The 23503-nt window shown below is 27.7% G+C and overlaps 2 protein-coding genes across 2 annotated transcripts; one reads left to right on the top strand and one right to left on the bottom strand.

Moving 5' to 3' along the window:
- Positions 1-247: 247 nt before the first annotated feature.
- LOC145750285 (ileal sodium/bile acid cotransporter-like) lies at positions 248-4236 on the top strand. Its single transcript, XM_082566278.1, has 9 exons — positions 248-591; positions 675-720; positions 955-1079; positions 1365-1500; positions 2145-2263; positions 2525-2613; positions 2760-2858; positions 3010-3222; positions 3545-4236. Exons 1-9 carry the CDS (start codon positions 552-554, stop codon positions 3725-3727), a joined length of 1050 nt encoding a protein of 349 aa, XP_082422404.1. The 5' UTR covers positions 248-551; the 3' UTR covers positions 3728-4236.
- LOC145750284 (brefeldin A-inhibited guanine nucleotide-exchange protein 1-like) lies at positions 4163-23411 on the bottom strand. The gene is made up of 41 exons (XM_082566277.1): positions 23283-23411; positions 22705-22829; positions 22443-22473; positions 22209-22335; positions 21826-21972; positions 21363-21476; positions 20957-21022; positions 20618-20665; positions 20461-20521; positions 20179-20292; positions 19989-20033; positions 19704-19835; positions 19305-19440; positions 18511-18564; positions 17999-18110; positions 17505-17627; positions 17155-17391; positions 16287-16395; positions 15801-15990; positions 15483-15629; positions 14984-15154; positions 14428-14512; positions 14090-14255; positions 13446-13585; positions 12823-12951; positions 12085-12243; positions 11538-11649; positions 10927-11067; positions 10690-10842; positions 10168-10394; positions 9683-9797; positions 9027-9184; positions 8486-8619; positions 8190-8279; positions 7744-7919; positions 7368-7538; positions 6705-6835; positions 6161-6326; positions 5622-5751; positions 5422-5539; positions 4163-5290 (listed from the first exon to the last, which is right to left on the bottom strand). The coding sequence occupies exons 2-41, from the start codon at positions 22826-22828 to the stop codon at positions 5168-5170; spliced, it is 5112 nt and encodes a 1703-aa protein (XP_082422403.1). The 5' UTR covers position 22829; positions 23283-23411; the 3' UTR covers positions 4163-5167.
- Between the last annotated feature and the right edge of the window lie 92 nt (positions 23412-23503).

Raw genomic sequence — 23503 nt, 5'->3', positions numbered from 1 at the left:
ATAGTAAAAGACGAATAAAAATATGTTTTTTTTGTTTAATATAAAAAACAATTTTATATGCGATTTTCCCCGAAATAAAATATCCAATAAAATTTTGATATGCTACGTAATTTAATACGCAGTCACGCACACAATGATGTAAAAACCCACGCATTTTTTATTGATCGATATGAATACAGGTTCATTACACCGGATTGAAAAATAATAAAAAAACGAGTTAGGATTTTTTAGTTATACAGATGTAAGAAGGGTGTGACAATCTATTGTGTTCTTAAAAGCTTTCTCTTCCTTTACCCAAGCCTTTATTAAAAGGACTAAACCGGCAGACCATGAAAGCGCGTGTGACTTTAGCCCGTTCAAATTAAGACATCGAATTTTAAAACCATAAATTTTTTTTAAGCGCTGCTGCGACAGAACAAAAATAGTGTTTTTTTTTAGTAAATATGTACAGGACTAAATGACTAGACTTAATATTGATCAGCTAAATAGACTGTCAGATTTTAAAAATCTAATTTCAAGCAAAGTGAAGTAGAAATACAGTGACAGATAGTATGGCAAACACGACAGCACAAAGTAATTTAACCTTGCCAGGTAAGTAAAACTTATTCGGCGAAATGTAAAATGTTTTTAAATTAAAAAAAGAAATTAACAAAAATCTTCATTTTTGTATTTAGTTACCCCAACAACGGCAAATGACGACTTGATACCAATATTAACATCGTAAGTATATATATTAAACAAAATATACTAATTTCCAATGCCGGAAACTTGTCATATTTTGTCAAAATAATTTCTGTAATCAATTATGGATGGTTCAATACGTAATTTGCTAATTAATGCACTGAAAAACAAATAACAATTGACCTTAATAGTGTGTCTAAAAGTTCTACTTAAGTTTAAGATTGTATGATATATTTTCATTTAACTTATGAAGTTTCGAAACTATTGTTTTAGCGTTGTTGTTGCTATTGCCATGCTAGGCATAGGTTGTGGAGTTGACTTCAAAATATTACTGGGATATTTAAAACAACCAAAGGCCTATCTGCTTGGCGTTGCACTGCAATTAGTATTCGTACCACGTGAGTAATTATCATGTGTTTTAAAAAAAACGTGATTTTCTTTCGTTTATGAAATCGAAACCAGGCGTTGATATTTCAAAATTAAATTTTGGGGAAATTTCTAAGCCTAAAATAACTCATTCATATTTAATAGTGTTTAACGTTAATTTCTATTGGCAAAGCTTAGCCAGCGGCTATGCTAGTATATTTTGGCACAAATCTAAAAAACCCGTGACCAAAGTTGTTATCGTCTGACAATGTCACCAAAGAAAAAAACAAATCAAATATATATTTTCAAATTTACAGCTTTTGCTTGGGCGTTCACCAAGATCTTTCAAATGCCGATAGAAGAGGCACTAGGTGTCATGATCCAAGGCAGCACGCCTGGCGGTACAGTCAGCAATATTGTGATATATTGGTTTGGTGGTATCGTAGGTTTAAGGTAAGTGACGGTAAAAATATTCTTGGTTCAAAAAACATAAGCCCATATTAATATTTCCAATTTCCTGTTGTTAATTACCAGTATCTCTAAATTAAAATATTTGAGTAAATAATAAGGCTTTGGCTTTAAACGAAACCTAAAACATTAAAGCTTTAGCCAGGTTTCAATGGCAAACCAATCAGATTATGTGATTTGGTATACGTCACAGCGTCAATTATAACCTATTATTTACCGTTTAATATACAAACAAGTACGCAAATACCCAATTAGTTTTCAAAAATGATTTAGCTAAACAAACAAAACACACCTAAAAAATAATTTTTCACAATAGAATGCATTTGTGATAATTAAATAGTGACGAAACAAATATAAAAAAAACTTTCCGATCACGTGTCTGTTTGTGTTAAAATAGTTATTGTGTAAAGAGATACTTGGCTCAGATTACTTAAGATATTTCACGAATGTGGCAAGTCTAAACGTTATACTGATTTGGCAATCATATAAAAATTTAAAGGAAATTTAAACTTTGGTTATGGTATTGAGAGGTAAAAATTTGCATATTCACTTTTTTGGTTATTATAAAAAAAACGGTATATTTCTTGAAACTAGTAAAATATAATTTACTTTCATTTTTATTTGTATAGCGTTGCTATGACGACGACGACGACCCTTCTAGCAATGGGAACAATGCCTTTGTGGCTTTTCCTGTTTCAAAAGGGAGAAAATGTCAGCAACGACTTGATAATTCCTTACGAAGACCTAGGTAAGTTAATTACCTTTCATTTCGTGTACTTAATTAGAGTATCATTAAGATGACGTCACGATAATAAATGTGCGCTACAATTAAGTTTAAAATAGCTAATAGAAATTTCCAATACTATTAAACATAAGCAAAAAAAGGCTGCCTATCTATATAACAATAAAATGTACAGGACTGTAAAATATATTTTTATTGTTTGGTTTTGGTATTAAAACACCTTTTAGCGTAGTTAAAAACACATTTAAAATTATATTTAAATTCCAGGTATTGTTTTGGCGTCATTGATAATTCCATTGGTGTGCGGTATGCTCTTTTATTGGAAATTCATGAAATACGCAACTAAAGTATCACCGGTAGGGTCAATATTATTATACAATATTCATTTCTTTGTCATTATTTTATGACATCCATTTCTTTATACGTTTTCGATATTTCAATAGACATAACGCTGCTTTATTAATTTTTTTGAAATTTATTTACATATATTTTTAATTTTCAGATTCTAATTGTGATTGGCACATTGGGTTTGATATCAGTTAGTATTGCAAACGCGGTCCTTAGGAATATTCAATTAATTGTGTCATGGCAGCAGGGCGTGGTAATAAAAATCACTATTTTTAATTTAAAAACCAAACGTCGTCACTCTTTTAAATTTAAGAAGCACAAAAAACTTGACAGTTTTTAAATAGATAATGTGAAATTTTTTAATAGTTATTTTAACATTCTAATAATACCATTTTTACTTACAGATAGCCGCAACATTACCTTTATTTATTTACATACTGACGTACCTAACAGCTTCAATAAAATGGTTGAACCTTGACAGAAAAAGCATAAGAACTGTGTCTCTGGAAGTTGTATTACAGAACACACAAGTGGCTATTGCAATAATTAATTTTTCATTCAGTCCTTCACAATTGGAAGGCAGCATTATTTTTCCTATCTTGTATTTTGGTTTTTCGGTAAGAATATAAATAGTACTTTATTTTAGTATTTTTAAGTTATTTCAGTCTTTTTGGCCTGAGGTTATGTGTGTTTAAAATCCAAGGCCAATCGTTTGATTACATTAAGGCCAATCTTAAATTAAAAACATTAAAAGTTAGGCTAAAAAAATAAAGTTAAGACTAAAAATCCATTGTATACATTTATTAGGACTTTCTATCGCTATTTAAAGTAAAACCACTTACTTTATATTTAAGCAGCGTACTTGTATATAAGTATTAAACAGCATAATAACACAATACATTTTGAAAACAAGAAAATATAAATTCCTATTATTTTTAGATAGGCTATCTGTTCGCGGGTGCTATTTTAACTTGGGTGCTAATTAAAAAAGGTTATATTAAACCGGACAAAGAAGAAACTGCACGGGTAGAAGATGGTGAAAGCAACCAGGGTTTTGAGAACGACGACGCTATAGCGATATCAACTTTAAATAATCAACCTGTAGAAAACGGTCTACATTGAAGAAGATAGCACAAGCATAAGCTACTGTAGTTGCAATTATAAGCCTATAAACCTCAAAGACATTGGGAAAGTTGCAACAAGAAAATTTAGTGTTTTTTTGAACTTATAAATATTATAAAGTTAGGACGTTATATACTATGTTGCAAATATATTTATTATTTTTTCTGCGCCAAATTGAGTGCTTTTTTTGAATTTATCCATTTTACTTTATTATTTACGATTTAAAAAGAAAAATTTCTTCATTTGTTTTAAAAATTGAACTTTACTTTTTTCATAAAGTTCTTATCGCTGGCGTACTATACTTAACTTACTATTTTATATTGCGAGACATTTCAATGCATTTTTATTTACCGATATATTTTCTCTACCTATATGCAATCCATCGTACATGCGTTTCTTTTAAATACACTTTTTTTTGTAGCGTCAATTTGTGTTTATTCTCGATCGACAAACGTAATATTAATTCACCACGTTATATGACACTGTACCTAAACACACACATTTCTACGTTGGGACTTAAAAACGCGTGACGTCACTGAGCTGCATGTGACGTCACAATGACGAACAAAATAAAAGCAAAAACATATATTACTCTTTACATAATAATAATAATTATAATGATATATATTACTAAAGCACAATGAAAATTACATGTGTAAAAAATTACCGCTGTTTGGTTTGTAATTGTTTTGCTTTTAAGCTACAGTGCCAGGAATTGAAAAGCAGTATCTATTTATGCTTGATACGGAACCTAAAATACTAAATTTTCCTCTTAAGCTAGTGGTTAATCATTGGAAAAAATTTAAGCAAAATTAAGAGAGCTGTATGACGTTGAACCAGCTAAAAAAACCTGGCATGTGATTTAAATTTTTTAAATCCCCAAAACCCGTTGAAATCTTGCAATTTTCGGACATTTTTAGGAAATTTTAGCAAAACTACACAACTGCATTCACACATTGCACGAACAAAAATAAAAATAAGTTAAAATAGTAATTATTCAAAATATTCCCAAACGAACTAAAATAAAAAAAAATGTTGAAAAAAGTTTTTTTTACGATTTCGTATAGATTGTATCTCAATGCATAGTTCTGAAAATTGATATTGATAATATATGGCCATTTTACGCTTAAAGAATTGTAAATAAAACAAGTAGAATTGTTTTAACATCAGAAATTTAAAAAAAAGTTTTTAAATTTATAGAAGGCAACAGTTTTTTCCAAAGGACTGTTAGTATTAAATATTACTGAATAATATATAAAAACAAGCGCTTTTTTAATTTTTACCCCGAACAGATGCATTAGGATTTAAAAAATGTGCCAAAAATTTTTTCTGAATAATAAATAGCATAAAAAGTAGTTTAAAAAACAAAAAAAACTTTTTTTGAAAAAAATTATTTTTTCGAAAATCGATAAAAAAAAAATCTTGATTTGTTTTTAAAAATTATTTTGCAACCGCCACGCTTCGAATAAAATATCTCCGTAACAGAAATCTGACCTCCGGTTTGACCTCAAATAACAAGAGGTCACTCAAGGGCACGTGAAGTTCACGCGTCAGTAAAACAAACTGTAAAAAATGGCGATGACGTCATTATTAATAAAATTTGCGTATAGAAAAATTAACGTCAAAATTTTGATTAACTTATATTAAAATATCAAAAAAAAATATTAAAATAATAAAAAACTTATTATATTTACCTTCTGGTCATCTAGCCTTAATAAACGAGTTATTAGAATAAGTAAAACATTAGTCCAGGCATCTCTATGCGATTCCGTAGTTATAACACTATAATACTTTAACGCTATAAGACACATCCTAAAAAAATAAATTAAAAAATTAAAAAAAAATGAAAAATAAATATAAAATGGAATTAGAAATATTTAAAAACTAATCTTACCTTAACAAATAAGTTTGTGCTTTTTCGTCCAGATTTCCTGCCTCGTTCATACGGAATAAAACACGGAGTGAACACGATATACTACTCGTTTCTTGCCTTATCAAGTTAGGCTTAGATTTGCCTTTAAAACCTTAAAAAAGATAGAAAATAGTATAAAAAAGGTAGTTTTATAAAACATAACTAAAAACCTTGAATTAGTAAATTTATTTTTTATATTTATTTATCCTCGAAGTGGGAAGGTCGACTGCACGACCTAAACATAGAGTAACACTAGTTACCTTGACCCAGTCCTAAGCTACCTTAGGCAGTTTAGGATATTATAGATTATAATTGCCCGATAATTAAGCTGCTAATAAAGTGTTGGCTCAGCAGGAGTTCATGCCATTTATAGCATTTTATTAAAAAGTGGTACTGCATGAAAGCAGTAGGAATCGAACCCTGGACCACATGTAGTTAAAACAAGTGTTTTGACCGCTACCAATAAAAAGCTTGTTCTAGTTAATTAAAATCTTAAATTTAAAAAAAGTTACGTTTCTTACCTGCTTTCCATAAAATAGTACGCTGTTCGTTGTCACAGTTGAATCGTTTTGCAAGGTCATGTGACTCGTGGAGGCACCGGACCATGACCAGCAAGTGCTGTTCACTCATGCGCGAAAACATTTCATTTTCGTTTCGATATTCGGCGGGTATTGCCATAGAAGGTTCCTTAAAATATTTTTTTTGTATATATATCTTTATCCTCGATGTGGAAAAGTCGAATACGCGACTTAAACATAGAGTAACATCTGTTACTCCAACCCAGTCTCGAGTTGCCTGTGGCAGTTTGGGATATTATAGAGACTATAATTGCCCGGGAATTATGCTGCTGATTAAGTGCTGGCTCAGTAGGAGTCCATACCGTTTATAACGCCCTACTCAAGGGTGCTACAGCATGAGAGCAGTTGGGATGGAACCCACGACCTTATGTGTGGTGTAGCAAGTGTTCTTACCGCTACACCACGCTGCCGGTTTTTATATTTGCACAATACCTTAATTTGAAGATTTGTTTATTTATTCAAAAAAATTATTTTAACATTTAATTACCTTTGCACATGCAAGGTTATTCTGATCATCAGTTTTGCTGGAGTTGGGATAAAATAAAACACGGTCTATGCATTCTATTAACTCGGAAGTCAAAACACATCTTAGTTGAAGTTTTTGTAACTCATCGTGATCTGAAAAAAGATGTAAACTGTTAATAAACAGAAGTACAGAATCCCGGTTCAATTCCCTGTTGCTGCACATTTAAGTAAGTAAGACCTGTGTTTTTTTTTGCTTCGTCAAAATATAGTAGTAGAGACTGGTTTGCAATATTTATAATAAAGTTGTTTAGATACTGGGACAGTTAACATGACTGTTCAGATCCTTATGTCTTGTGTTAAATACACATCAAAATAAAGATCTCATTGAATTAAAATTGTTTTTTTTTACTCCGACCCAGTCTCAAGTTGCCTTTGGTAGTTTTGGGATATTAAGAATTATAATTGACGGATAATTGAGCTGCTAATTAAGTATTTGCTTAGCAGGAGTTCATATCATTTATAGCGCTTTACTTAAGGGTGCTTCAGCATAAAAGCAGTGGAGATCGAACCCAGGACCTTACAGTAGCTAATCCAAGTGTTCTGACCACTACATAACGCTGGTTAAAAAAAAATAAAACTACATTCAAGATGTTTATTCAAAAAAATGGTTAAGTTGAAATATTACCAAATAGTTCTTGTGGTCTCCAGGATAATAAGTTAACTGGTGAAACTTGCTTAAAAATTCGGTCCATCGTTTTACAAGTTAAATCCCATATCTCATCATTAAACTTATCTCCATTCGATAAAATTAAATTCTCGAAACAATTTACACCAGACCGAGCTAGTTGCTCATTTTCTAAAAAAAAAAGTTCATTTATTTTTTTTAGGACAACAAAATTATATTTTAAATGTAATAAATTTTTTTTATAAATGACTAAATTATTTTTTAGGTAAAAACTTAAAATATTTAAAAAACAAAAAAAAAAAATAAATAAATTTTAAATAAAAATTAAACAATTCAGTCTAAAATAACCCCCAAAAAAAAAAAATTGAAATGTTACCTTTTTCAACACACCATAATAGCTGGTTATACACATCAGGTAACAGAATAGGTGCCAATACATCGTAAAACTGAGTAAAAACATCACAAATAGCAAACAGGGCATGATTACAAGTCGTTGCAAACCAGTCAGATTTTTCAACTTGTTGTTCAGGGATTTTCATTTGGTCAAAAATTCTAAAAAAATTAAAATAATTTTTTTTTTAATTTTTAAATGTTAGTTTAAATCTTAAAAATTTCATAATAACTAATTGAATTAATAAATGCAAAAACCACCTATAAAATTAAAATCAATTAAAGATCATATCGAAAAAAAAAATATTAAAAAAAATAATTACAGTCTGCAGTACAACTTAAAAATACTTTATAAATTTTAAGGCAAATTTATATTTTAACGAAAAATGGAAATATTTAATTTAAAACAAAACAGAAATATATAAAACCTACCTGAATATCACTTGAAACAAGTCATTCCACCAACTTGTTTTAAAAGTATGACCGTGGGTTTTCATAATCTCAAACATTACTGTTAAACCCCTGTTCAAACATTAAACATAATATTATTATTACCACTAACTATAGAAAAAAAGGAAAAAATAAATGACTACAAAAATAAATATTTAAAAATAATACCTACAAAAGAGTTGGCAGATTTTTTTTAAAGTATTTAGTGAATAAAAAAACCTTAAAAATACTTCAATAATTTGAAAAAAAATTTTCCGCCAAAAATTTTTCGGATTTACCTTGTTCTGACATCTAACTTGCATCTACTTATAATACAAGACAGCTCAAATAGGATGGGAAACCACCCTCTTACCCACACCCTTTCCCCACTTACGTTGGTGGGTACCTCGTCCCCGATCAAGTCCTCAAACAACTAAAAAAAAAAAAAAATAAATAAAGATAAAAAATAAACCCATACCCACAAAAAAAAACATTTTTTATACATTTTATGCTAAAAATATACGAAATTATAAAAAAATTTAAATAAAAAAACATTATTTTTATAACAACAGCTAAATAACAAAAAACAACAGGTTTTTAACTAAATTCAGCATGTTTATATATTTTGCTTCTATATTAAAACTTAATAAATAAGGTTTTTCAATAAAATTTTAGAAAAAAAATGTCAAAGACAAAAAAAAAAATATATTTGTTAAAAATTAAACTGAGAGCACAAAAACAGTTTTTTAACACATCTATACAATACAGTAGTTCCATACCTTGACCAAATGCCACAAATAAAAAATACTTCACAAAATTCTATTAAAGACATGATTTTACCTCGGGTTTAAGGGCAACATAATCAGCACACTGTCTGATCAACCTGATCGCCTCCATACTAGTATCAGGAAATAAACAACAAGAAAACTCACGCAAAGCTGACACTGCATCCTGGAAACAATAAATAATCGACGGGAAATAAAACTGGAACGTGTCGTCTGCAAAAAAAAAAATTTTATTTCATTTTATTTAAAAGTTTTAAAATTTTATTAAAAAATTAAAAGATCATAAATTTTAAATGTGATCATTTTTTTTGTATATATCTTTATCCTCGATGTGGAAAAGTCGAATGCGCGACCTAAACATAAGGTAACTAACATCAGTTACTCCGACCCAGTCTCAATTTGGCTAGCAGTTTGGCCTAGCAGTTTGGGATATTATAGATTATAATTGCCTGATAATTATGTTGCTGGTGGTTCAGCAGAAGTTCATATCTTTATAGTGCCTTACATAAGGGAACTATAGCATAAGAGCAGCGGAAATTAAACCCACAACCTTATGGTGGTGAAGAGAGTGTTCTTACCACTACACCACACTGCTGGTTGCCATTAGGTTGCCATTAAAAAATTTGTTGCGGCCAAGTAAATTTGCATATGACAACAAGTGATTTAAAAGTAACTATCCAAGTGGCTATTAAAAAAAGATTTCTAACTTACTGATAATGTTGGAAGTAGTCTGAAAAGCAAGTTCCACAATACTTTCATCTGGATGAGATGCAGCAATGGTGAATACTGTGAAAATATTTTTCCATCCTGACTTTATATTTGGTGACTGAAAATATAAACAATAAATTTTAATCATTAGAAAATACTTCAAAATTAAATTTTTTTTTTAAAATTCTGTTGCAGTTTAAATAGGTTTAATATTAGATGTATACAACTTTTTTTTACACAAATTTCGTTCATTTTTAAAAACAATCCTTATATAAATTATAGACAGAAAAATACAAAAGAAATGTTTAAATTACCAAAAAACAACTACGAAAAAAAAAACAATACACAATTTAAAACCAGCCATAAATAGTTATTTGCCTAACTTAATATTTTATGCGAAAGAATTGCAATTTATATAGTAGAAACACAAACTCTTTAATTAAAATCCCTAAAAATACAACAAAGATAAAATAAAGGCTTCAACTAACCTGTGATGTAACCATCTGTGTAATACACCTCACAACCATGTCTTGTATCATAAGCGAGGGGTTGTGCTTCATGATATGCTCGAACGGACGCAGAAAGTCCTTTTGGAAACTAAACCCAGGTAATTCCCCTTTCTCGAGAAATTTCATGGAGAGTTGACGGAGGGAGTCGAGAGCAAAGAAAGCGACTCCCTCATCATCGCTGCATCCAACAGCGTTAAAATGATTCCCTAAAAAAAGGTTTGAAAAAATTTTTAAAATATTAAAGATTTAAAAAAAAAATTTAAAATAAAAATCCAAAAAATTTCTAAAACAATTTAAAATAAATGAAAAAAAATTGTAACAAAAAAAATTTTAAAAAAATCTAACAAAAAAGATTAAAAAAAAATCTTACAAAAAAAAATTCTAACAAAACTCTTTATAAAAATTTTTTTATCCATAGGTTAACATAATAATTATTAGCAAAATGTCAAAAATAAAATTAATTTTGTTAAGTTATTTCACAAAAACCAAAATTCTTCTTACCAAGTATAGCCCATATTCTTGACCATTGAATCCTAATTCTTCCCATATTATAATAGGAGATTTCAACAATTTTTTGAAGGGAAAATTTTCTAGGATGGGATGGATTGCATAATTCATTTAAGGAAACCTTACTCAACCACTGAACAAAATCAACTAAAAAATAAAAAATGCGTCAAAAAAATTTAGTCCCAATTTTTTTAAAAATAAAATTTAAACGATTAATTTTTTTTTACATACCGATAGCATCACCATCTAATCTTGTGGACCCCGTAAAAATGCGATCAACTGCGACCACAATATTTTGTGACGAAGTTTCACCCATCGATTCTTGGATTGTTGCCAACTTTCTCTGCTCCATTCCAAATGTCTTAGTCAGAACTAAAATAAATTAAATATTGTTTATGAAAGTTAAATAGGTGATTAAAGTTATTGAATCATTATAGATAGATTCTATAGTCATTTTTACAATGGGTGTTTATTTGATTTCTTAATTAGGTTGCAAATGCATTTTCATCATATTTTCACTGACTTATATTTTTAAAATGGCTCAGAAGCAAAACAAAGCATTTAACATGGTTTTAAATTTTTTTTCAACAGCTTCGTGAAATAAATAAAACTATAACCCATTCTATTATATAATAAGCATACCATAATACTGTGTTACCAATATGACTTTAAAAGGCCTTTTGTCTATGGCAAACACACATTAAATAGCAAGCAGAAACCATTACTGTTACTATATATACCATCAAGTAGCATTGGCTATAAGTGTTAATAATTACATTTTTTTGTATATCTTTCTGAAATAAAAAAGAAGGAATCTTTAAAGTAGTTTTGTATTAACTTACTTGGGTTGTTATCTAACAAAACAGCCGACTTCTTCATAGCAGTTGTTGCTTGATCTCTTACACCTGATCCTATTAGTTGTAATAACTCGAGATGGGAGATACATTTTAATATCTAAAATTTTTTTAAATATGATCAGAAAAAAATATTTAAACTTTTTTTTTTAGGTTTTGTAAATTACTAATTTGAAAAACCCGAATATTAACTAATATTAGTAAAAATATATAAACCTTTTTTACTAAAATTAACCATTACATCCAATGTCTTAAATAATAATCCTTATTTAACAGAGTGAGTGATATATATGTGTTCATGCCCAATTTTAAAAAAATTTAAAATTTAAAAAAAATCTGCTATTTGTGAGTGATAGGTAAATTATCGTAGGAATATATATATATATATTAATTGTAAGTTATGGCCATATTACAACAAATAAAATGCAGCAAAAAAGGTATGCCATGGACTAGTTTTTATAATAATAATATAAAAACCAAAATTTAACTAAAAATTACAATTTTTCGACCCAAATTTATTTTACAAACCACCAACCTCATGCCAGCTCTCTTGCAGATAATTTCCATCACTATGAGCAATTGAAATCAAGGTTTTGATTGATTCAATATTTTTCCATTTTAACTCTCTGATACCGGCTGTGGCTTGAAGTAATGAAAATCGACTGAGGGCTTGAATAAACGTATCTCTTTCAAGCTAGGGAAATAAAAAATTAATTCATTTAAACCCATGATGTACTATGTAATATGGCTTTGTGGACAATGTACATATTTTGTTTGTGTATATCTTTATCCTCAATGTGGGAAGATTGAATGCGCGACCTAAACATAGAGTAACATTAGTTACTTCGACTCAGTCTCGAGCTGCCTTTAGCAGTTTGGGATATTATATAAATTATAATTGCCGGTAGTTATGCTGCTGAGCAAGTGTTGGCTAGGCAGGAGTTCATACCGTTTATAGCGCCTTACTCAAGAAGCCTACAGCATGAGAGCAGTGGGGATCGAACCCAGGACTTCATGGTGGTGTAGCAAATGGGCTTACCATTACACCACGCTGCCGGTATATGTACATACACACATAAGTATGTCCTATTTATAGATTAGAAAAATAAAAAAAACAGCCATTTGTGGTGCATGGGTAAATTATCGAAGGCAAATATTAATTGAGAGTTGCAACCATATTACAACAAATTAAATTACAGTGGCAGGCTATCAACTAGTTTTTGTAAAAAATTTAAACAAAATTTTTGCTAAATATTTACAACAGCTAACTTACATTTAATCCAAACACGCAAGCAACCCTGACAGCATATTTCATCCCCTGTAAACACTGAGTAGTCACTCCTCTGTCCTCATAATCTTGTAAACCCATCGAGAATGCAACCATTACTGATCTCCAACATGACTAAAATAATAAGCAAAGTTTTTAATTTATTATTACAATTCTTAACAAAGTTTTAATAAATTTACTATTTAATTTTAAATAAGTGAATTTCAGTGATTTACTTTTTTTTGTAAACTGTTAATTTCATAATTTTATTTGCTTCACAATTTGAATTTAGTAGTTTTTTAAAAAAAAAGTTCATTGTAATTTTGGCCTGTTTTAGTTTAAGACATAAATAACCTTAGTGTTTGTGAAACTACAGATATCTGTTAAGAGATACCAAAGCCTATACATTACTTAACTTAGCACAACAGAAGTAAAATTAGACCAGTCTTAGATAGTACAATAAGCTTGAGGCAATATAACTTATATTTACACTTTTAACTTTAAATATACTACATATTTAAAAAAAATCATATTGTATATTTTGTGACAATAATAACAAAAATACCTGCTTTATAATTTTTTAACAGATTTTTTTTATAGATATCTATTTTAAAATTCAAAATGATTACCTTAAACATGGGTCTGACATGTTCGTAATGAGTAGTTGAAATAAACTCAGCTTGGACATGGCTTGCAGCTTCCATAAGAGCCTTTGCTGTACTTGCCATTTCCTGCATCTCCCTCATTCTCTGTCCTGCTGAACCCATACCTATACCAAGAATATTTGTGAAAGTTTAAAATTATAAATTTTTAAAATTTTAGAGATAAAATAACATTAACAAAAACGAGTTGCCTGAAAATGAGGCAATGAAAATAGAAGGAACAGAAAATGAAGAAAGTAAAAATGAAGGAATGGGTAAATAAAAAAAACGGGAAATAAAGGAACATAACATGAACGAACCAAAAAATGAAAAAACAGAAAATAAAGTGACCCAAAAATTATGGAACGGAAAATGAAGGAACCAGAAAATAAAAAAACAGAAAATGAAGGAAACGGAAAAAGAAAATTTCCTTTTATTTTTCGGTTCCTTCATTTTCCATTCTTACAATTTCTGTTCCTTTATTTTCCATTCCCTCAAATTCCACGTCCCCACAAAAACAGGGTAAATTTTGGCTTAAACACCATATTTTGTATTAGTATTCTCAACTAAAAAACATTATAAAACTATAAATAATTAAATAGTTTAAAAAACATATCCTTCAAATGGTTTACCTTTTATGTTAGCACTTTTTGCACCTCCTCTTGTACTTTTAATCGTAATTTCTTTCTTTTTAATTTGATGATAAATATCTTCTAAATATTCCCTTGGCAGATCCTTACTGTCATTTATACCGCTGTTCATCTTAATGTAATCTTCTTGGCTAATTTTACGTTTCACCTTCAAAAAATTAAAAAAAATTAGTTATAAATTTAAAAAAAAATTGTAATTAAAATACTACAAAAAAGTTTTTCAAAGCAAATTTTATTTTTTTTTAATATTTTAAGACATTTTTATGTCATAAATTTTGTTGTACAGTTGTGTCTATACAATTATAGTAAAACAATCTTACCTGGTTATTGTGTAGATCAGTGGTGAGCATTATAATACTATAAGCTAACACATAAGCTGCATCAGCAGACGCAAAAATTGTTCCACTAAAAAGTTAAACAAAAGTTTTACATTACATTACTGGATTATAATTAGCAAAGTTTATATGTGCATTAAACTTATGCAATAATCATACCATTAATTTCAGAAATCATAAATAAGCAGTTTATCAGGCTAAGTTTTAGGAATTATAATACACTATACAATATATTTTAGATTATACAATAAAAGATTATAAAACATTTCATTTTATTAAATGAACACGTTCCCAAAGACACAAAGAACAAAAATGTCATTATACCAAAATTTAGTTAATATTTTTCTAAATTAAGGTAAAGGCAGATGAGAATTAATAGAAAATGTCTTATTGCCGAAAAATTGGTGTTTTGGCATGATATGCCCATAACATGACCTTCGGTAAAATTAGGGCAATAGTATAAACAATATTAAAGACAGCAAAATAAGATTTAAATGGGCTACTGACTAACAATTATAAAATAAAAAAATGTTTTACTCACTGAGGATTGCAATCACAATATCGACTCGCAAACTTTTCCATCAGTCGATCAATCTTCTGTGATTCACCGGGAAGTCTGAATCCCTCCAGGAACAAGCGAAGGGAAGACACATAGTCCATGGATGTGAAGTCAAGAAGATCGATGTAAGCGTACATCACTTCTTTGTTAAGCCTAAAAACATTTTTTTTTAATGTTAAAAATTATATTAAACCCAACAAAAAAAAATTAAAAGTTATTCCGCAATATTATTGGTAAAGTCAAATCTACATATGTTACAATATAAAAAAAACTATTATAAACTAGCCAATAGCATGACCTACGGTCAAAATTCTATTGTTATATTATGGCCGCAATGTTCAACTAATCTTTGCCCATGATAATTTATCCTTCCACTAAGCTTGACTATATAAAGATATTCTTATACAAAACAAGCAAAGACATAAAAAAAACCATTGAATTAATTTTCTTACATAACTGAAAATTAAAAAAAAAATTTTACTTTTCATTTTCTCCCATATAATCTCCAATCTCAGATGGTTTCAACCTCGTTTCAGTCATCAAAAACTCAGCAATTTCCGATGGCGAGTTTCCTATCATGCCTTGTGTCTGAAGAAAAGTTATTCCTTTGCCTGGTTTAAGATTAAACCTAAAAACAAAAAGAGCAAGAAAATATAAAAAATATAAATAGCTAAAATTTTAAGCTTTTTTTAAAAATAATTTGTAAGTACTTGATGCACTGCCAAAATTGTAAACTGCAATACAAAGGCTTTAATTTAAATATATTTAGTAAAAAAAACATTTAAATCAACAAAATTACATTTCAATTCCTTGTTCTAGAATATCTTTCTGTTGTTTGGCGACCTCCAGTGCTTCGGGGTTATCTGCCGCACTTGACAGGGTTTGATCTGAAGAATCAGAGTGCAATGACCTTTGACTTCCAAAATTGGAGGTCGACGAAGCAATTGACATGTCACCAGGATTTGTGACCTCTAGGTGATGTTCTTTGCCTAAAAGTTAAAAAAATCAAAATATTGACAAAAAAAATTTTTCCTAGGGTTTAAGTTTTTAGTACAAAAAAAAATTTTGACATATTGCTTTTAAATAATGTTAAAAAAGAAAAAAATAACAAATCAATTTAATTAAAAAATAATTAAATTGTAAAAATTTTAATACATTTTGCTGTTTTAATCATACAGGAGCATTTCTTAGTGTATATTGTGTGTTAATCTTACAATAATTATCTATGTACAAAGGCATCGATTGCAAAGCATATGAATATAATATATAACTTATATTTTTTCACCAAGATTTGACATAGAATGTGGATTGATGTACAACTCCTTTGTCCAATCTACCATTCCCTTCATTATCGAAACCAAACATTCAAGACTCTTCTTCCTTATTTGTTGTTCCTGTTTAATACAATATATTTACAAAATTCAAAAAAAAAATTTAAAAGAAAAAAGCCTTAAAAAATAAACTAAAATTTTTTTAAAGTTTGAATAAAACTTATAGCATTAAAGCATTTAAAAAATATTATGCCCCTTAGCAATATAACATAGGTTTAATATTTTGTTTGTTTATATTTATTAATAGAAAACTTTTTTACTGGCAAAACCAGTATTGTATAAACAGTTAGACTACAATAAAAAAAAGTTTTCCTTATAATTGAATAAAAAATTCTTACAGTTTGACCAGAAAAAGGGATAATGAAAGTGGAGTAATAAATTATTAATCAACACAAGATACAATCGGCCAACTTAAAAGAGCATTTCACAAAGACAAAATATGTAAAATTAAAATTAAATGAAAATAAAATTTTTTTTTTTTTATAGAATTAAGTCAAAATATTGAGTGCTATGACTACAGTGTTTACGTTATTTGAGATATTCTAAAACAGCACTTTTTCGCATATAACTTAAGGTTTTGCTAATTTTTTTCTACTAAAAAGCCATCAATAATTAATACAAAATCACAATAAAAAAAAATTCCAACCCATAAGTGAAAGAAAAACATATTTTTTTTCTCAAAGTGAAAGAAAACATATTTTTTTTCAAATAAAAATTAATAAAAATTTTGTTTTTCTTTCTCTTAAATTTTCTCAACCTCATTTGTTTAACAAGTAAGATTAAATGTCGACCCTTTTTTTAATAAAATTACAAAGGTCTTACCTGTATGGGTGTAAGTGCTATAGAGTTAGGAGAAGGTTGAGCTAGTTTGGACAGCAACGTCAGGAGTTGATTGAAAATATTAACTCCACCCATATCACAATCATAGTTGACGTAGATGTCCACAAAACTTTGCGGATCCGCAGAGATCTTGAGAAGAGCTTCTAGTAGCATGTATTTGTGGTTGAAAGACGAGGACGGAGATTCAAGAATCGTGAGGAAGATTTCCTTAAAGAAAACCTAGAAAAAAAAATAGATTTATTATAATTTAAAAAAGTTGGATTTTTTTTTTAGTTAATTACATTGCTAGAAAAAAAACACAAAAAATTATATTAAAAAATCTTATTTTTTACCTGTATTTGCATTTTCAGATGAGTTTTAAAATTCTCGAATAATTTGAGAAAGATTTGTAGCGAAAGCTGAAAAACTTCAGGAACATTTGAAACTCCATTTTTGCTTAAAGCAACACACAAATACTAGAAGAAAACAAAAAAAGATATTTTCTAAATTAAAAAATATTTTACAAATATAACAAAATTATTTTCGTTTTACATCTTTTATTCCAATTTTTTTTGCTGATTTAGTTATTGTATTAACAAAGAATCGTATACTTTAGTATTTGGTTGAATAGATATGGTTAAAATAGATGAGATAATTTTTAGCAAATTGTATTTGATTAAATATTATAAAAATTAGTACGAATTAAAAAAAGTTTTAAAATTAGAACTAGTTTAACAAGATTTTTACTAAAAACCAAATACTTATAATTAAAATAATGCCGAAAAAATTAAAATTGATAAAAATTCAATTTGTTATATTAAATATATTATCGCATCAATTTAATTACCTGTTTAATGGCGTTAATAAACATTTCATTGTTCTTAAACACGGGACCGGCAGTCTCCAATATTGAATAAAGAAGGTGTAGCGACAACACTTTTGATCTCAGTTCATGGGATCTATAAGTCAATATATTAAGAGAGTAAGCAAACAATAAAAATTGATTTCACAATACTTTTAAATTTTGATGTTTAAAGGATAATATATTAATAGTTGTAAAATTTAAAAATTGTATTTTTAAAGGAAAAAAAAAAATATTAATTTAAAATTTCGCTTTTTTTATCCAAAACCACAGCAAAGTTGTTTTTAATTTACATCGTCAAATATTAATATATATACATTCATTTAAAAATTAAAATTACAAACCAAATTAACAACTTATAAACAAAATTAAGATAATATTCACAAAGCATTATAAGCACAATTAGCATAAAAAACAGTGAATAAAAACCAGTAAATTTAAATAAGAAGCCTACATATTAACAGATAATTAGGTAAAAGCTTATAACAACAACTTACTTCGGGTCTGGTGGTCCGTCAGATAACAACTTCATGCTAAGCTTACAAAAACTTCTGTAAAATAATAAAAACATCCTTATTGTAATGTCAGTAAAAGGTAAGTGTTTAAAATAAAAATTAAGACATTTAAGGGTAATGAATTATTATTTAAAAAAGTTTAATTATATATATCTTAACCTTAAAAATTAATAATTCATTGTATCTACTGCTAAGATAAGTTTAAAACAAATTTAACAGTAACAAAAAGACGGCTGAATTTAAACTATTTATGTGTTAAAATTATTTGTTTTTGAATTATTTGTGTTCTAAATGATAATCCACAAAACCTTAGTTATAATAGTATCACAAAATAAAAAAATTAGATAGGTAATATTTGTAATATTAGTTCAAAATCAATAGATCAATATTATAACAAATTGCACTTTATTAGCTATTTAAATTTGGTATTTTAATGTGTATGATCTTAACCTTGGGTGCTTTGTAATATACACATTAATACATTATCTCATAAATATAAATTTACAAATATTTTCCTAAAACTAATAAATTTTCACTTAGAATTAACAAATTTTAAAAAATAGCAGACTTAAAATAAAAATATTTAAAAATATATTTTTTATAGACCCCTTTACTAATTGTATGCTTGGCTAATAATTAGCTTAAAATTAACACAATTTTAAAAAAAATGCTCGCAAATTGAAAAAAAATGCTTTGCTTTTAAGCATCGTTATTGTAGTTTTTCTGATAAATAATAAAATTAATTTAAAAACAGTTTTAACAAATGTTGATCATACCTGAAAACTAGAAAAGCATCTTTTTGTAAAATGTGTGAAAAAGAAATATTTCGTTTTAAAGTGTCGTCAGATGGTGATTTTAGAACATCGTTTACTGAACTAACTGAAGTATTTTGAGATGTGATACTAATCTCATCTAAAAATAAGTTTAAATTTAGTTTGAATAGTAACAAAAATAAGCGGATAATTTAAAGAAAAATACTAAAAAAATAAATAAAGAAAAAATATTTAAAAAAATCATTTTCTTCAAAAAACAGAAAAAACTGTTTTAAAAATACATTTTTTAATTCAAAATAGAATACACAAATATCAATATAGTATTTGCTTTAAAACTTTGATATTTATTGACTATTTTTTTAAAGAAATTAAATTTAATATTTCTTTATTATAATAATTTACCCTTATAACCACTTTGTTTATCTTTCCCACTTTCATTTTTATCATGTTGAGCAACCACAGATTCCAATATATCGTTAATAATATCCAACGCTATTCTATCTTCTGTTGTGCACTCTGTTCCAGTCCCTGCTTCTAAAAAAAACAAAAAAAAATTGTAAAAATTAAATAAAATAACACTAAATCTAATCAAAAAATACAGAACAATTTAGAAACAAAAAAAAAAAAGCTACATAAAAATATTTTTTATTTAATTTTTGGTGAGATTTTTTAAATATCGATAGTTACCTGTCATTCCTACATCTCCATTTACCAATTGCCTAGGTTTTTCATCTAAATAAAAAATTGATAAAATATTAAATGCTAAAATTTTAACCAATGTGAAATGCTTGTGCTAGTATGGGTAGGTGAGTTAAAAATCAGAAAAAAATTAGACCAAAAACAGTTTTTTTCCAAAAATTAAAAAAATTTTATTCACCTCCATTAAACAAGCCATCTTCAGATTCAGTATGTTCATTTTGTGAACCATCATTTGGTGAACGGTTGTTTTCAGGAACTATATTACGGTACTGGTCACTTTCTGGTGCATCATCTTAAAAAAGTACATAAAAAATATTTTTTATTAAAATTAAAATGTAGCTGTAATAATTAAAAAAAATTTAATTAAAATATTTTACTTTAAATAAAAATAATAACAACATACTTTTTTTTTTGAACTCTGTTTTCAATTTTTTTTATAAATAATTTTTAACCAATTTACCTTGCTCAACTTCCCCATTTTGTTCAGGCACTGGAATCTTAATTTCCTTTTCATTGTTTTCCTAAAAAAAATTATGTAAAATAAGTGGATGAATATTTAAAAAAAATACCTAACATTATAAACTACATTAAAAGCTTAAATTATTAAAATAATTCACCTTTTCGTTCTCTTCATTTAACTTTTTGGCAAGACATAAGTCATATTCCTAAAATAAAAAAAACTAATTAATAATAAATACTAAACATAAGCTAAAAACAAGTATGACCTACTACAACATTGAGTTTAAGTAAGGACAAAACAATTATTTATAGTAATTGCTGCAATACACAATTGTTAGAAAGTCAATACCAGTGTTGGCTATTTAAAACTTGGCAAAATTGATAGGAATCAGTATTGTAAGTTCTGGTTGCGAATTGAATAGGACAATACATTACATAACATTTTGAAGCAATCATCCTAGAAGGAACAACGTTAATTTAAAAATAATAATTTTTACCACTTGAGCTTCCATTCTTGAGAAAATCACATTCAGCATCTGGGTGAGGGTGGCCCTTGCTGTGGTCTGGTAAAAAAAAACTAAATTAAACTTTTACTTTCAAAAAAAATAACTTCCTTTTAAAAAATACTTTTAAATAGCCCTATTCATAACAAAAGGATTGTTATACATTTTGTCAAAAACTAAAAAAAAATTAAAAGTTTACACAATTTCTTAAAATAAATAAAATCAAATTCTTATTTGAAATATAAGCTACCATTAATTTGTAAACTAATTTTTAAAAATATAGAATCTAAATTTTTAAGACTAACTTTCTAGTATAAAGCTTGGGTGATTATTATTTATACTATTTAAAAAAAAAAAAACAATACTGTTTACAAATATTACATACCAAAACACAGCCTACCTGATTAACACTGTTTCTAGATGCTAGATAGATATTATAACATGTACGAACAGCTTGTAGAAGGGTGCCCTCATGTATCTCACAATTGTTACTTGTTACTGCTGTTAAGAGGACCTTTAAACAAATAAAACATTAGAAGAGTACAAGTGTTTTAATTGCTATTTTAATTGTTACCGCATTGGATATCATGTAAAAATAGGTAGTGACCAGTATGTTAATTGTTTAGCCTTTTTTGACAAATTTTGGCATGAATTTAAATTAAAATTAGAATATAATTAATACAAAAGACAAAAAATGTTTTTTTTTAAATTTTTTTAAAAATATATATAATTAACATACATATAAATAGCTTTTACTTTTCAATGCCTGAAATTGGTTCAGCATTATTTTAAAACAGTCGGTTTCAGCATTATTTTAAAACGTTAACTAATACAGTAAATATAATTCCTGTGAGCTCTCTTACTTTAATGATTTGAAGTTGAACGTGTTCATCAGTCTGTACTCCATTAAAACACTGACAGATTGCATCAATCACTCGATCAATTAAATGTTTTCCTGGCCGGGCTGAGTCTGGTGCATTGCCAACCAAGATTCCATATACAATCATTTTCTAAAAAAACAACCAAATATTTTTTTTATTTAAAAATTATAAATTAGGAATAATTTGAATAAGTCCCGAACTACTTTTTTTAATTTTAAGTTCGTTAGACTAAATTTTATGATAAAACTATTGTAAATTTTTTTTTAAGTTTTTTTTAAATGTATTTTAATATGTCTTTACTATTGGGGTTAAAAACATATATCTTTATATTTTTTGTGAAAATTAATTACAAATTTATAATTTACCTGTAGACAATCAAGAGCACTACTGACAATACTGGGTGAGCGAGATTTACAAGCCATTTCAAATACAAGGAAATATCGATCTGCCTCGATGATAGTGAATGGTGATTTTGGGGGATTTTCACCAGGACTATAACAAGAACTTAATTTTAATACTAGAATAAATTGCAAAAAATAACAGTTTTAAATAATAAATTATGATAAAAGTTTTTTAAATTTTCTACAATGAAAACTTACCTATCATTTTTTAGATCTTGTTTAATTTCCTCTAAAATAAAATGAAAAAATGTATATTTATAAATAGATCTTTAAAAGCAAGATTATTTAAAATTGTGCCCCCTGTACTAATTCAGTCACTACTGCACTCTTAAACGGTTCTTTCAAAGTTTTTAAATTTAAATGATTGTATATATGGTGGAATAATACTTTAAAAACCTTTAATTTAATGTTTTAAAAATCGATTTATCTTAAGATAATAAAACATAGTATAATCATGTACCAAGTGCCAGCAGGCAAGCTTTCTTGAGTTGTGCATTAGACGAGCGTTTAAGCTCCTTGTCAGCCAATATCCGCTCCAATGCCCGAGTTAAAAACATGCTCCGTGTTTGTTTCGTTTCCTGCATTCTAAACCAACAAAAATAAAATTTATACTCATAATTTATATAAACAACCTTTAATTACTTTTAAAAGCACACTGAAAATTTGTTATTTTAAAACTGCAACAATCAAACTAAGCCATCTAGTTAACAAAAAGTCAAGAAAAAGAGAAGTATATATCTGTATATTAACTTTATTTAAATTGCTTTATTAGCAAATTTTGCTGTTATTAGTTGTTACTTCACGGCAATGCAGTAACATAGGGGTGCGGTTATTTGCAATTTGACATTATAGTATCACGCCTTAGAAGCACAAGCCAACACTCACATTTACACTGTGACCTTCTGACTATCAACTATACTTCGTTATTCGGTGCTGTTTCTGTTTAATTATCAGATTATATACTTGCAGACTTGACAGACTAATATAGACTTATTGAGTATATATAACAAATTTTTACATAATAAAACAAACACTTACGGTATTCTACAATTCACATGAATGCTGCTTTAAGCAGTCACAACAAAAATATCCTGAAAGTTGTCGAAAAGTTTTTCCTTCAATATTGCCAGTTTTAATTTTGCTATTATTTATTTGCGATATTTAAACTAAAAAATCAAACAAAAAAAACTAACAGGTTTAATAATTTAAGAGCGTTAGCCAACGTAACCTAACAAAATTTTAACATAACGTAAATTGAG

Source organism: Corella eumyota, chromosome 4 (genome assembly GCF_963082875.1).
Source record: "Corella eumyota chromosome 4, kaCorEumy4.1, whole genome shotgun sequence".
Lineage (NCBI taxonomy): Eukaryota > Metazoa > Chordata > Ascidiacea > Phlebobranchia > Corellidae > Corella > Corella eumyota.
This window is presented reverse-complemented; position numbering and strand designations above follow the sequence as displayed.